The 12,792-nt window shown below is 35.2% G+C and overlaps 1 protein-coding gene across 3 annotated transcripts in view; it reads right to left on the bottom strand.

Annotated features, from left to right (window-relative positions):
* Positions 1-5,311, bottom strand: part of Glra2 (glycine receptor alpha 2) — a 203,813-nt gene extending 198,502 nt beyond the window's left edge. For 2 of the 3 annotated variants that reach the window (XM_028883529.1, XM_028883531.2), the window contains exons 1-2: positions 4,248-4,857; positions 1,976-2,109 (exon numbers count right to left, since the gene is read on the bottom strand). In XM_028883529.1, coding sequence (XP_028739362.1) covers positions 1,976-2,109; positions 4,248-4,315 — 202 coding nt within the window. In that variant the 5' untranslated portion in view covers positions 4,316-4,857. The other variant, XM_028883530.2, reaches the window with a different exon arrangement.
* Between the last annotated feature and the right edge of the window lie 7,481 nt (positions 5,312-12,792).

Here is a 12,792-nt window from a genome sequence, read left to right as displayed (position 1 = left end):
TAATTGACCTGGTCTGATACAAATGGTCTATCGAAATATGGTTGTGAAGGAATAATAGTGTTTATTGTCGTGGAGTGTTAAAGGGAAAACACAAAGCTCAGTGACATTCATTCACTTTAGAACCAAAAGTGATATTCTCTTCATTTATCTTTTATAAGCCCTTTAAAATCCTTTATTTTTTCCTTTACATATTTGCTAAATCACAAAAGAATGATTTTGCACTGCTAACCTCAACCTCCTCATTCATTTATCTTTTAGAACCATAAATATAATTTATAAAGAGTGACATTCACAGCAGAAACAAAATTGTGAAAACGATAATTAATTCTATGTGAATATTAAAATAGTAAGTGGTCACATGAATGCTTGCTTTACTGCTACTTGACATTGATAAGCGATTACTATTATCAGGCAAAGATACTTATGAATCTGAACAGTTTTCCTTATCTGGATGAAATGAGGCTTTATATCAATGGCTTACTAGGAAGTTCTTTCTTTACTTTGAGGAATCCTCTTGTATTTTATCCATACTACCTGATGACAATTTATTTCAAATACTATAATTATTTATGTAACATCTTCTTTTCCCAGTGAATATTTTTGGATATACACTCATTTCATTTCTCAGCTTTCCAAAGCACCCAGCACTCAGTATTGTGCCTATAGTTTAGACTCTTAATATGTGAGTGACCAATCCTATTGAAAGCTGACTCTTGGCTTGTTCCTCATATAACTTCATTTCAAATATTGAGTTCCTGAGCAATGGTCACAAAACTGTAAAAAACTGAATAAACTTACAGGTTTTCTTCAGGAAAACTGAACTTAGCTGTCTTTTTAAGCAACATTTTCAATTAAAAAGATACTTGTTTTGCCAGAAATATGATATACAATTTTATGGAATATGCTCAAAACTGGGTATATTCAGAGGCATTACATTTAAGTGAGAAGTAAATTTAGAATTTAGTTTTCATGCTCATATTTGCCAATAAATAGGAATCAAAACTCAAGGAAAGTAATGTGATTAAATTACTAATGAGAAAAACCAAACTGATGCATGAATTACTACATAACAGTTAGATTAAAAGTCTTCCCCTTTATAAAATATCATGAACACTTCACAATGCAATATGTAACACTCATTATTTCAGAAAGGACATTTGTCAGTTAAAATATGTATTAAAACAAAAGCATTAGAACAATTCAGTTCTAGCAACAATTGTTTTTTCCTTAATATAGCTTTTTTTCTGATTCAAAGTGAAACAAAACCAAATGGATAAATCTATCACTTCTACAGACTATTACTGTATTTTGTAATGTTAAACCAATAAAAACAATATTAATCTTCTGTTTTCTCCCAATTGAACAAAGAAAGTATCATCTCTAACAGGTGTATGTCAGATGCCTATAATCTTTCTTTTTGTTAATTTCAGATAAATAACTTCAAATGAGCAATTGGAATATTTAAGTAACTTAGAATTGAAAATATATGCTATATTAAATTAAAGCCTCTTCTCAACAGAATCTAAAAGTTAAAGAGGTTTGATAGTATGTAAAATAGCATGTATTATATTATAATGTCAACTTGACTTTGATATCGATATTTGAAACAACTGAATGTTTTGGTGTAACCATTGAACTTGTGGTGTTTCCTCATAGATGTTCATGCAGGCAAACGTTATCATTTGCTCTTGCACTCACTTTCAGGCACAGTCCTGCTTAAGACAGAATAGGGATTGTGACAATAATCTCTGCCACTAGGGTCACTTGTAGAATAGAATAAAAACAAGTTTTTGAAAATGTGAAATGCTAAATAAAATTTAAGATGTTTTAATCTAGAGATAATTTTTTTAATGCCAAAGTAAAACAAGCAACATACTTGGCAATTCTCTTTTACAATATGTGTTCTTCAGTGTAAAACATTCTGACACCTGAAACGTTTCACAAAGCTGTAGCATAAGTTTTCACTGAAACCTACCTTTAAAATTTGGCCTGATTCTTGCGTCATATCCTGATGTCCTTCCCATTAATTTGTCCAAGAAGTCTGATGGAGACAGGGTCTGTGAGGGATGTTTCCCAGACCTGGAGTCATGGTCTTTGCAGAATGCTTCCCTAAACACATTATTAACTCTTTTAGCAGGAATTTCACTTTCATCCTCTGAGAACTAATTCAGAACATTTGAACTTCATTTTGGCAAAGACATTTAATATACTAACAAGAAGAAAAATTTGAAGTCTTTGATCAACTTCTGAACTGTACATTCTCTAAAGTTAACTTCAACTGATGAAAAGGATAAATACTGGGTAATGTCACCCAAGTTTCTGAACTTTAATTCTGTTTTGCTTAAGGTGATAAAATGTATACACACTCAAGTTGCAGATTTCATGGATATACAAAAGATTTTTGCTTTTAAAATTATCAGAGAACTAAAGACAGTTTGTGAAATTCATGTGATAAATGTAAAATCATTTCCATATGACCATGAAAATTGTTGCATTTCGTCTTTAAATGTATCTTCTATCCTTCATGAGAAATGTATAATAATAAGATAGACTGAATAGTAACATTAATTAATACATGCATATTTTCTCACTTGCTACTATTCTATTACAGCTATCATGCATTAATCTTTTCTAATATGTTGTCCAATAAAGAACCTTCACTTGGAATTTCACCACCATTTTAAAATAGATCAATAATGAGTATGTTAGTTCAATTATTTTATCAGTTCTTATTCATATATGAACATATGAATTGTTGAGTCTCCAAAAAAGCATTAATGAGAGATCATTTCTACACCAGTCTACCTTTCACATTATCAAAATCAGTAAAGGTGATTGGAAAATTTCTCGTATATTCATATCCATATTAGAAGTCATAACAAGCACGTAAAAATGGCATATTTGGTTTGTAACAAAGTGAATTCTTTCACAATACATTGGTAGTTGACTGAATGTCATTAAAGTGTTTTCTTGTGTATATATATATATATATATATATGTGTGTGTGTGTGTGTGTGTGCGTTTTAAATAATTTTATAAATCTGCAATTAAAATAATACAACACTCATGCCAACAAATCAGAGGTATTAATTATAAGTGCAAAGATGATAAGAACATTTGGTAGGAGTTAAAAATTTGTACGGTCATCCAGAAATACTCATATTCCCATATGCAGCTTCATCTGATTAATCAAGTATTATTTTATTATTATGATGGTTGGGGTGAGGCCAATGTTGATGATGGTAATGATGGTGATGACTCTAATAAAAACCCAGCCTACAATTTTTCTTAGTGATAGTAAGAGGTGTAAACCTGAAAGGAACATAGTGGGTTTTCCCAGTACTCATAGAATTATTTCTATGTGTTGAATTTCTCTTGGTTCTGTGAAAAAATACCATGAAATCTTGTAAAACTTTAAATGTCCCATATTTTGTTTTAATAATTTTTTTTTTGTCTAGGCTGTCTTAGACTCTATACCATTAACTGGCTATTTCACTCACTGGCAATAAAATTGATATTTTCAAGTATGAATTGATTTCACAATTAGTAAATTATTTGAAAATGCAAGCATGCAAATAATGACTTCTCACTCATTTTAATTATACACACCCCATTTCTCATACAGGCATAAATACAAAGACGTCATTTTAATTAAATTTTGGTATGCAATCAATTCTCAAATAGACTGAACAGTAAGATGGAGTTGTATAAAGATATTTAATACTTGAAAAAATTTCCTAAATCATAGCTTTCATAGGATGCTCCTAGTTGGTAAAATATAACAGAAGTCCCAAGTTGGCTGAGAATCAGGGTTCTTATTCATTTTACATAAAATGAGCATGCTCTTGGGAAATTAATCTAACCACTTCCACCATATGAAAAAAAGAACATTGCACCCAATAAACCCTTTAAATGACTTCCAGAAGAATTTGAAAGCAAAAGATATCAACCTTATATAGAAATGTAAAGAGCACACAACTCACTAGTCTAACCTTAATATCACATTAACTGTGAAAATGTGTGTTGAAATGCACAGAGTACAGCTATGCAACATGAAACTTGCTTTTGTGAACATTTGACTCCCTCCCACCATAATTAAGCTTTTTAAATGAACAAAAGAAACCAAACTCTCCTCTACAACATTAAAATAGTATGATGCAGGGAAAAAACAAACAGAGCATTGCATACTTTCTCTTTCAAACAGTTTTCATGAGGAAAATATCAGCATGCAAAATCATTTCACCTACCTGAAGTGGTTTGTCCCTAAGAAAAATGCAAACAAGGCTGTCAAAATGTTCACTAGCTGCCGGTTCATTCCTGTTTCTGTGATGCTTGTGGAAAATATCCCGAAATGATTCCAGAAAGAAGACTGGGACAAAGTGTCTATTTATTGTCCAGATTCAAAATCTGGCAGGAATCTAGTTTCCTTGAAAATCAAAAAGAAATTTGGGGTTGTACAGTTTGCTGAGAAAAAACAAAAAGTGCCAGTCCTGGGCATCATGGTCAGGTCAAACCAAGGCTCAGGACCATCAGTTAGCTCAGGAGAGACAAAGCCTCAGAACTGATGAATCCCCTAGCTGCTTTTCCTGAATAATAAAAATGCTGCTACCTTAATCGTATCACCATGCAAAGGGGGCTGGTGACAATGCCATGCTGGAAGTCGGGCTGCTGTAGCTTTTGTTTTATATCTTTTCTATTCAGCAAAGCCCCTTTCTTTAGGAAATGTTCTCTTTTTAAAAGAAGTTGTAAATGAGGGAGAATAAAGGACTCTGTGTGTGGGAGTGTTTGGGGGAAAGAGGGAAATATTACTGAGATCCTGTGCTGGAATGAGGGCTACAGAAAAAGACGGAGACGTGATCTTACCCAGCCTATAAATTTCAGCACTCGGACAGCTCCTAGCTCTGAAGTGCGCATGTTTCCTTTTTCAGTAGCTTGGGGCGGGGGTCGGAGAGAGGCATTCAAGAGGAGTTGCGCCTGCTGTTGAAATGCAAAGAGTGACTGCTCCTCTGATGAGGGGGCTACTGAAAAGGGTGTGAAGACGACAAGGGTCCTGGTAGAGGGAAAAGGTGAGAAAGGCTAGGGTCTGAGCTCCTAGAAATGCTAGTCTGCCTCTGGGTAGGCGGGATAGGAGTTTGAAGCAGAAGAGACCAGAATGAGGCTTAGGCGTCGGAAAAGTAAACTAGGAAAACAAAGAACAACATCCAGAGTACTGAAATGATAATGGGTGCGGGAAGTCAACATCTGGTCAGTAGAAGCCAGAGGAAAAGGGAAGTCCTGTGCTGAAATGGAGGGTACATTTCCTCGGCACAGATGAGCTTTCTTGTAAGAAAAAAAGAAAAAGAAAGAAAGAAAGAAAAAGAGAAATTCGCAGGGATCAGCAACTGAATTTAGAATATCTTTATGCCTTTCTCGGCACTTGAGTGTTCTGTTTTGATTTTAGCCTCTTGTTCCCAAAGGGTCTATCTCCCTAGTTGTGAAAGTTCGTTCTACTGTTTAGTGGCTCAAAATCTTTGGGCATCCTTAAGTCACAGATGAAATTTGAAAAGGGGGGGGGGAGAGAATTAGCCAGCAGGGGGCAGTAGCAATCTTTTCCTGCTCTGATTAAGGTTTGAACAGTGTTCCATGATAGAAATGGAGCAAAGAAAAGAGAGACGGGGATTTAATTTCACCTTCCCATCACAGGTGTTAATTGCCTGGAAGGGTCAAATAATTAAATGTTGCTCTTCTCCCGTATTGGCTAAAGAGACTGAACATAATGAAACTTTCTAAGTCCGGTATAAAACCGTATCAGGTAACCTGCTATCCAATCGAATTTACCCAGACTATTGATAACAAGTGGAAAGGGAAATAGTTGAACCGTACAGTAACTGGTAGCACTTGAAAATGCGTGTCCTATCACGAACTGGGTGAGGAACTTGCTTTTTTTTCTGTGAAATATAGCACTTTAAGCACGTGGGTACTCCACCACAGGGGTTCATTTGAGAATACACTGTTGTTGTTAAATTTATTCCAGAAATGACATGTTTCTCCTTGGATTGGCTTATAGATAAGAGCAGAGTAACAAAGAACTCTATACTTTTTCAAAGGTAGATTGTGATTTTTAAAAATCCAAGTTCTTTTTATTTTTTAATGTAAAACACAGGAAGATCCATTGAAATGCAAATTCTGACACTGTAGGCCTGCTTCAGGATCTGAGATTCCGCATTTCTAACAAGTTCTTATTAGCTAAGGGTGATGCTTCTGGCCCACAGTCACACACTGAGTAGTAAGGCTCCAAATGACCTTTCACCAGATTTTTACACCACTCAGACAGTGAGACTTTCTGAGCTTCTTTTGAGATAAAAAGCAGCAGTGTCCGTGCATTCTGCTTACATTTAAAATCAATTCCATTTGTTTTCATAATTCTTAAACCTAGAAAAAAGTGGCTCACTTTAAACAAAAAAACTATATGGTGCTGTGATGAGAGATCCCTGTACTCCAGCTTCAGATTTATCTATTTCCAAGTTCATAGACATAGAAACTCTAGACCTGACTGTATCCCTGCAGGCCTGATACTTCAGCCAAAGTAAAATCAATCCCCAGAAATGTATCTCTTCACTTAATTCTGTATGGAGAAATCATATATGAGGCTTATGTGTATGCTTCAGAACATTTCCAAAATAGAGATAAAAGTGGAAGAAAATGATTTGTCTTAAATGTAAGATTGTAATGATGCCTAGAGTAAAACATGTTGTTAATCCCTTCTTTCAAAACACAGAGCCATGCTATGTACCAGGAGGAGGTAAATATAGTGAGTTGTAACACAGAGACACTCAGCTACTAGCACAAAATTGTGACACTATATTATTTTAGATCTGGAAGATAATTTAGAAAGGACCAAGTTTTACTTTACTTTCTTCAATTTGGATTCCACACCCCTTTCAAGTCACAGAAAGAACACTCATCATGTTTGTCAATGAATTCCTTACATCCGGGCTCAAAGGATATTTATCTACCTTTATTTTACTTGACATTTCCATGGTGTATAATATCATTGTTCTTTCCTTGTTTTGTAAAGTTTTTCCCTTTGTGACAGAGTGAACTCACAGATTAACATCTATTCCATCTTCTTGTCAGGCATACCCTTTTATACATGGCCTACAGAAGTTTGATTTCCTAAAGGCTATATTCTAGGACCTCACTTCTTCTCATATTTGGCAATATTTTGATACTATAACTTCCATTGTCTTTCTCTATAAATTATACACAAATACACAAAAAAAACTTATTCATCCATCTGCTTGTTTGATAATTTTTGTTCCATATCTCTAAATGTCTTCAAATTCCTCTCATGCTAAAATGAACTGTTGCAAAGTGCCCCTAGTCCTTTCTCCGGCATCTACTCCACTGTGACCAACCAACGGACAAAGCACACTCTCTGAGATGCGCTTTCCATCAGTCTCCAAATGAAGGTTTCACAAAGCCCCACTGATTTGTCAACTATTTCTCAAGTCTAGCTATTTTTCTCCATCTTAATTTCTCTGACCCCCGTTGAGAGATCCTGATGATGCTGTGTTAGTGACTTCACTAGTCCACTAGAAGTGACAACCTCTTGCAATATGCTGCCACCAGAATGAAGGATCAAATTAGAATCTGACCACACTTGGCCTCTAATTAATGATATCGTTTTCCACTGATCTTTAAGTCAAACAAGAAAATTACTTAATGTGGTCTAAAGATCCCTCATAATCTGGCTAAACTTATATTGTCCCTCATCTTGTCCCCTTCTCAGCCTGTCCCTTCAAACTGGTGTAGTTTCTTATGCTTGCTATAGTGCTCAATCTCATGGAATGCTCAACTACACATTCCAAGACTCTTTCCTCAGGAAGGCCTTTCTTAACCTGCAAAACTTTCAGTTCTCCCTATTGTAATGAATCTTAATACTCCCAATCTTTGATTTATAAGCATGCTAGCACTTCATGAATACTCAGGCATGATTGCATAGTGTTATGCATTGGCTGTGGAATGTCAATCAGATTTTTTAAATGATGAGAATATCGTTCTCAATGCAATGTTCAGAGATAGTTTGGGAAACTCTATCATGAAGATCATGTGATCTTAAATTGCAACTTAAATCATGAGGGTTTAATTTCATCAATAGATGAACCTAGTAATGGGCTTATAATTGAATGTCTTATTGAAAGGCGATAGAATCTGTAGGAAGTGAGTTCTAGTTGGAGGAAATAAGTCATCAGGAGTGTGTCCTTGAAGAATATGCCATGCATCCTGTTCTTTGTTTGCTCTTATTGTGGCTGCCATCCTGTAAGAAGATTCATTGTATCACATGCTCTACATCATGATGTTCTACCTCAGTATGACCCCAGAGTTAAAGCCAAGCAGACATTGGCTGAAATTTCTGAAACAATGAACCAAAAAGATACCCTTTTCTTTTTTGAGTTTATACTCCCAAGCATGTTTTCACAGTGAACAATACACTTATATAAGCTTTATGATGAACAGAAATAGCAGATTCAGTTTACTATTGTACAACCATATGTTCAATGCTTATGACAATAGGAATAATAGTAATATTGATGGTAACTAAGGTACAATTTTAAATGTACACACATAAATGCTAATTAAATGAAACTATAAATAATTATATATGGACAACAAATAGTTATGCAAAATTACTTATTACAAATAAAAGATTTAAGATTATGATCTTTTGAAAGGAAATCAAGTTCAGTGGGTCAGAAGTCTAACATGAAATTAAAATTAAAGTAAAGGACTACGAATCTAACCTGCTTGCACCAAGTTCTATTTTTAAAAGTCAATTGATTGTGTCATTGTAGACAAGTCATATAATTCCTCTGAGCCTCATTCTCATATTTTGTAATATGCAGATAATATTATCACATAAATATTTCTATATAGAATACTCTTGAAAGTCACAGGTAACCATAGTTAAGCAAGTGTTTTTTTAGGCTCTTATCCTCAGTTCCTGGCATCTACTTGCTGTTCAAATTTAAGTTTAGACTTTGTTCCTTGGACAATTCCACTTTCAAGGACAGTAAGACTCTAGAGCTTTGAAAAGGTCTTATTTGCAAAGCAATGAACATCCTGAAAGTCTAGTCCTCCTACGCTTCTAACTCACCAAATCACAACTGGTCACAGCATGTGGCACCCTCATTCTGTACTTTCACTGTCAAAAAAGTAAGAATATTTGATCCACCATATAATGCCAAAAAGATAAACACACAAGGATAAATCCATACCATTCTATATCTAAATATATTTAAATAGATATTTGATAGAAACATTTTAGATTAATGTCAGTATTCTCTATTAATATCCATATCTAAAAATGTCTCATAGGTAAATAATACTTTAAGGTTTTTAAAACTACTCACACTGTGGGGCAGAACAACAGTGGATATCCATGTTTTTCCAAATAGGAGTGTAACATTCATGTAATTTCATGAATTTTCCTACCATTAATGATTAAGTGACAAAGACATACTTTCTCTAGTTATTAGCAAAGTGAACAGAACTATTTCTCATCATGTGTGATGGATGCTATTTTTAAGTCACTGGAAGCACATGTACACCTATAACTATTTTTAATAACCATATCCTGATGTTTCTATAGCTTAATCACAATTGTATTAACATATGCACACAAATATTGTTAATGGAAAATCAAGATTAGAAGTCTCAGAGACAATTTATTGAATGAAAGTCCAGGGAGATGTCTAATATATAAATAGCCTTTATCAGTACACTAAGCCAACTCTTCTTATGTAGTCATCATCAGAAAAGAGCATGTTCCTTCCATTTTAAAAGAGAAAGTTGGGGTTATAAAAGAATGTTATTAGTTTACAATTGATACACAATGAGTATTTGAGGAAAATTTGAGTTAATAAATCACCAAGTTATTTCATAAAATCTTTAATTGATGACATTGCTTCTTCACAAAGAATAGTAGAGTTAACTTCAGTTTAATAAAATTATATTCTTGAATTATAGGAATGATTCACATGTCTTAACATGGTCTCCTCATACAGCTCTAAATTAGAATAGATTTTAAGATGAAAAAATTCTTCTGACATAGGATTAAGGGATTGTTATGATATTTATTAAATCATACAGTTCATAATATAAGCATGAGGGATTGCCATTGCTTAACTATGTATAATTTTGTATGTAAATAGCTAGATAGGTGATTTATTAGTCAGATCAGTTATTATGATGGTAGGGGCTTAAAGACTTATTACAGGTGACAGGTCATCTAAAGTTGGAGATCCTGAGATATCAATATTATGAGTTTGTTAAAGCCAGAAAGATGCAGAACTAGGAAACTCAATGGTTTAACATTTAGATCAAGACCAAAGGTTTGAAAATTCAGAGGACTACTCACTAAGTGCTGGAGTCTGACTAACACACCAATCTCCTCCAGAAATACACTTATAGCACATCAGAAATAATTGATCAGTTCCATGGAATAGCTTGCCAGTCCAGTTGACATAGAAATTAACCATCACAAATGTATTATTGATCAAGTAGAGGGTCTGTCTCTCAGACTAAGCTATGCAGAGTTCTTGACAGCTCTTGTATTATGTGGTGACTCGCATACATATATGTCCTGTATTTCCTGACATAGTTATATTGGAAATGAAAGGCATTCTGGAGGCTCCATTATTTCATTTGTTGAGAAGACAAAAATGAGAACAGAAAGGTGAAGATGGCAGTATAGTCTTTGCATGCTTATTTGTACAGGATGCTGCAAACATTAGTGTTAAAAAACTGAAGGTGATCTTCAGTGGCCAGTATGTCCACTGGGCAAGAATGCCAAAGACTGATGTCACGCTGCACTCATGCTCTCTTGCTTTCAGAAATACTGTTTGCTTCTCTCCCCTGTGTTTGTTGGACTACACAAAGATAGCCAGCATACAGAACCACAAGTTTCAAGGCTAGGGAGCCTAAATGTGAAATTACAGCTTTCCCAGGCTCCAAGCAGACAACTAAATGTCTGTCCAGAGTATTTCTGGATTAAATTACTTGGAAGTCATTTTAGAACTGGAACTCATCAACTTATTAGTGTTCAGTGTTCACAGGCCACAAATCGGCCCAACTTAAAATAATTTCTATTTCCAGCCATGTTTCATGGCAAGTGATTGCGATTCTATTGGCTAAAATGAGAAATGAAGATAATAAGAAGGCAAAGAATAAATTAGAGGTGAAATTCAGTGCAATGACAACTAAACATGTTAGGAAGTTTTCTCCCTGGCTGTGTTGTAAAGATGAAAATAATGGATAATAAGAAAATATACTGCTGCAAGATCATGTGCCTTATATTCTCTTAGGTCTGATTTGAATCTACCTTTCATGTTGCCATCTTCTTCATAATGCCCTACTAAAATTTTCTTTTGGAGTGTTCTTGCGGTTTGTGTTTTTGTTGCACATGTCACTAATACCTAGTTTCACTCCATGAAATATCTATTCTGAATTTGTCTTGTACTCACAAACTTCTAAGAAATGTGATTGTAGACAAAGTAAATGCTCCAAACTGAAGCAAGAGTTTTGTATTGGAAATTATTGGTAACTGGAGAGGTGTTAGAATCAGTGATGACATTTGTATAACTAGTCAACATATTTGTAGCCAGACAACAAATACAGATGAACACTTATAATAAGTGAAGTAATGTATATGTTTTAAAGATAATGAGGTAAAGTGTTGCTTGTGGTGTTTAATGACATGTAAGCAAAGGTGAAAATAGTGTGACTGAAATAGAATTTTGCGATATCACATGGAGAGATTAACTTACTGATAGACAAAAAGATTTACAAATGAACATTTTTTTTATATTCTTCAGTCTAAATTCTGGTTCTTACTTTGATAAAAGTTCACAAACATAATCTTTTAAGTCCCCCAAGTAGTTTACTAATTAGGGATAAGACATATTAATTCTGTAATACCAAAGAGTACAGCATATAATCTGGAATGAAAATACAGCAAGTAACCCAGTGCATAAGCTTCCTGGTTGTATACTGAAGGGTTTCATGACAAACACTGCATTAAAATAATGGGCTATGTCATATGAGGATACTAGATGTGGAACAAGGATGACTGGACTGCTACTTGCATCACCAGGGAAGCTTCCTGGAAAACAGGACACCAAGAAAGAAACAGCGATCACCCAATGATGGAGAAACAGCTGAGATCTACATGAACAACCTGGACATGAGTGGGAGTAATGAAGGGCAAGGGGCGAGGGAAAGAGAGCCTGTGGGAGCGGGAGATCCCAGCTGGATCAAGAACAGAGAGGGAGAACAAGGAATAGGAGACCGTGGTAAATGAAGACCACCTGAGAAAAGGAAGAAACAAAGTGCTAAAGAGGCCCACAGAAATCCACAAAGATACCCCCACAATAGACTGCTGGCAATGGTCGAGAGACAGCTGGAACTGACCTACTCTGGTGATGGGATGGCCAAACACCCTAATAGTCGTGCCAGAAACCCCATCCAACAACTGAGGGATCTGGATGCAGAGATCCATGGCTAGGCCCCGCAAATAGCCAAACGAATGGAAACACATGAACTATGAACCAAAGGCTGAGGGGCCCCCAACTGGATCAGGCCCTCTGAATAGATGAGACAGTTGATTGGCTTGATCTGTTTGGGAGGCATGCAGGCAGTGGTACTGGGTCCTGTGCTCATTGCATGAGTTGGCTGTTTGAAACCTGGTGCTTATGCAAGGACGCTTGGCTCAGTCTGGGAGGAGGGGACTGGAACCTGCCTGGACTGAGTCTA

This window comes from Peromyscus leucopus, chromosome X, assembly GCF_004664715.2.
Source record: "Peromyscus leucopus breed LL Stock chromosome X, UCI_PerLeu_2.1, whole genome shotgun sequence".
NCBI classification, from domain to species: domain Eukaryota; kingdom Metazoa; phylum Chordata; class Mammalia; order Rodentia; family Cricetidae; genus Peromyscus; species Peromyscus leucopus.
This window is presented reverse-complemented; position numbering and strand designations above follow the sequence as displayed.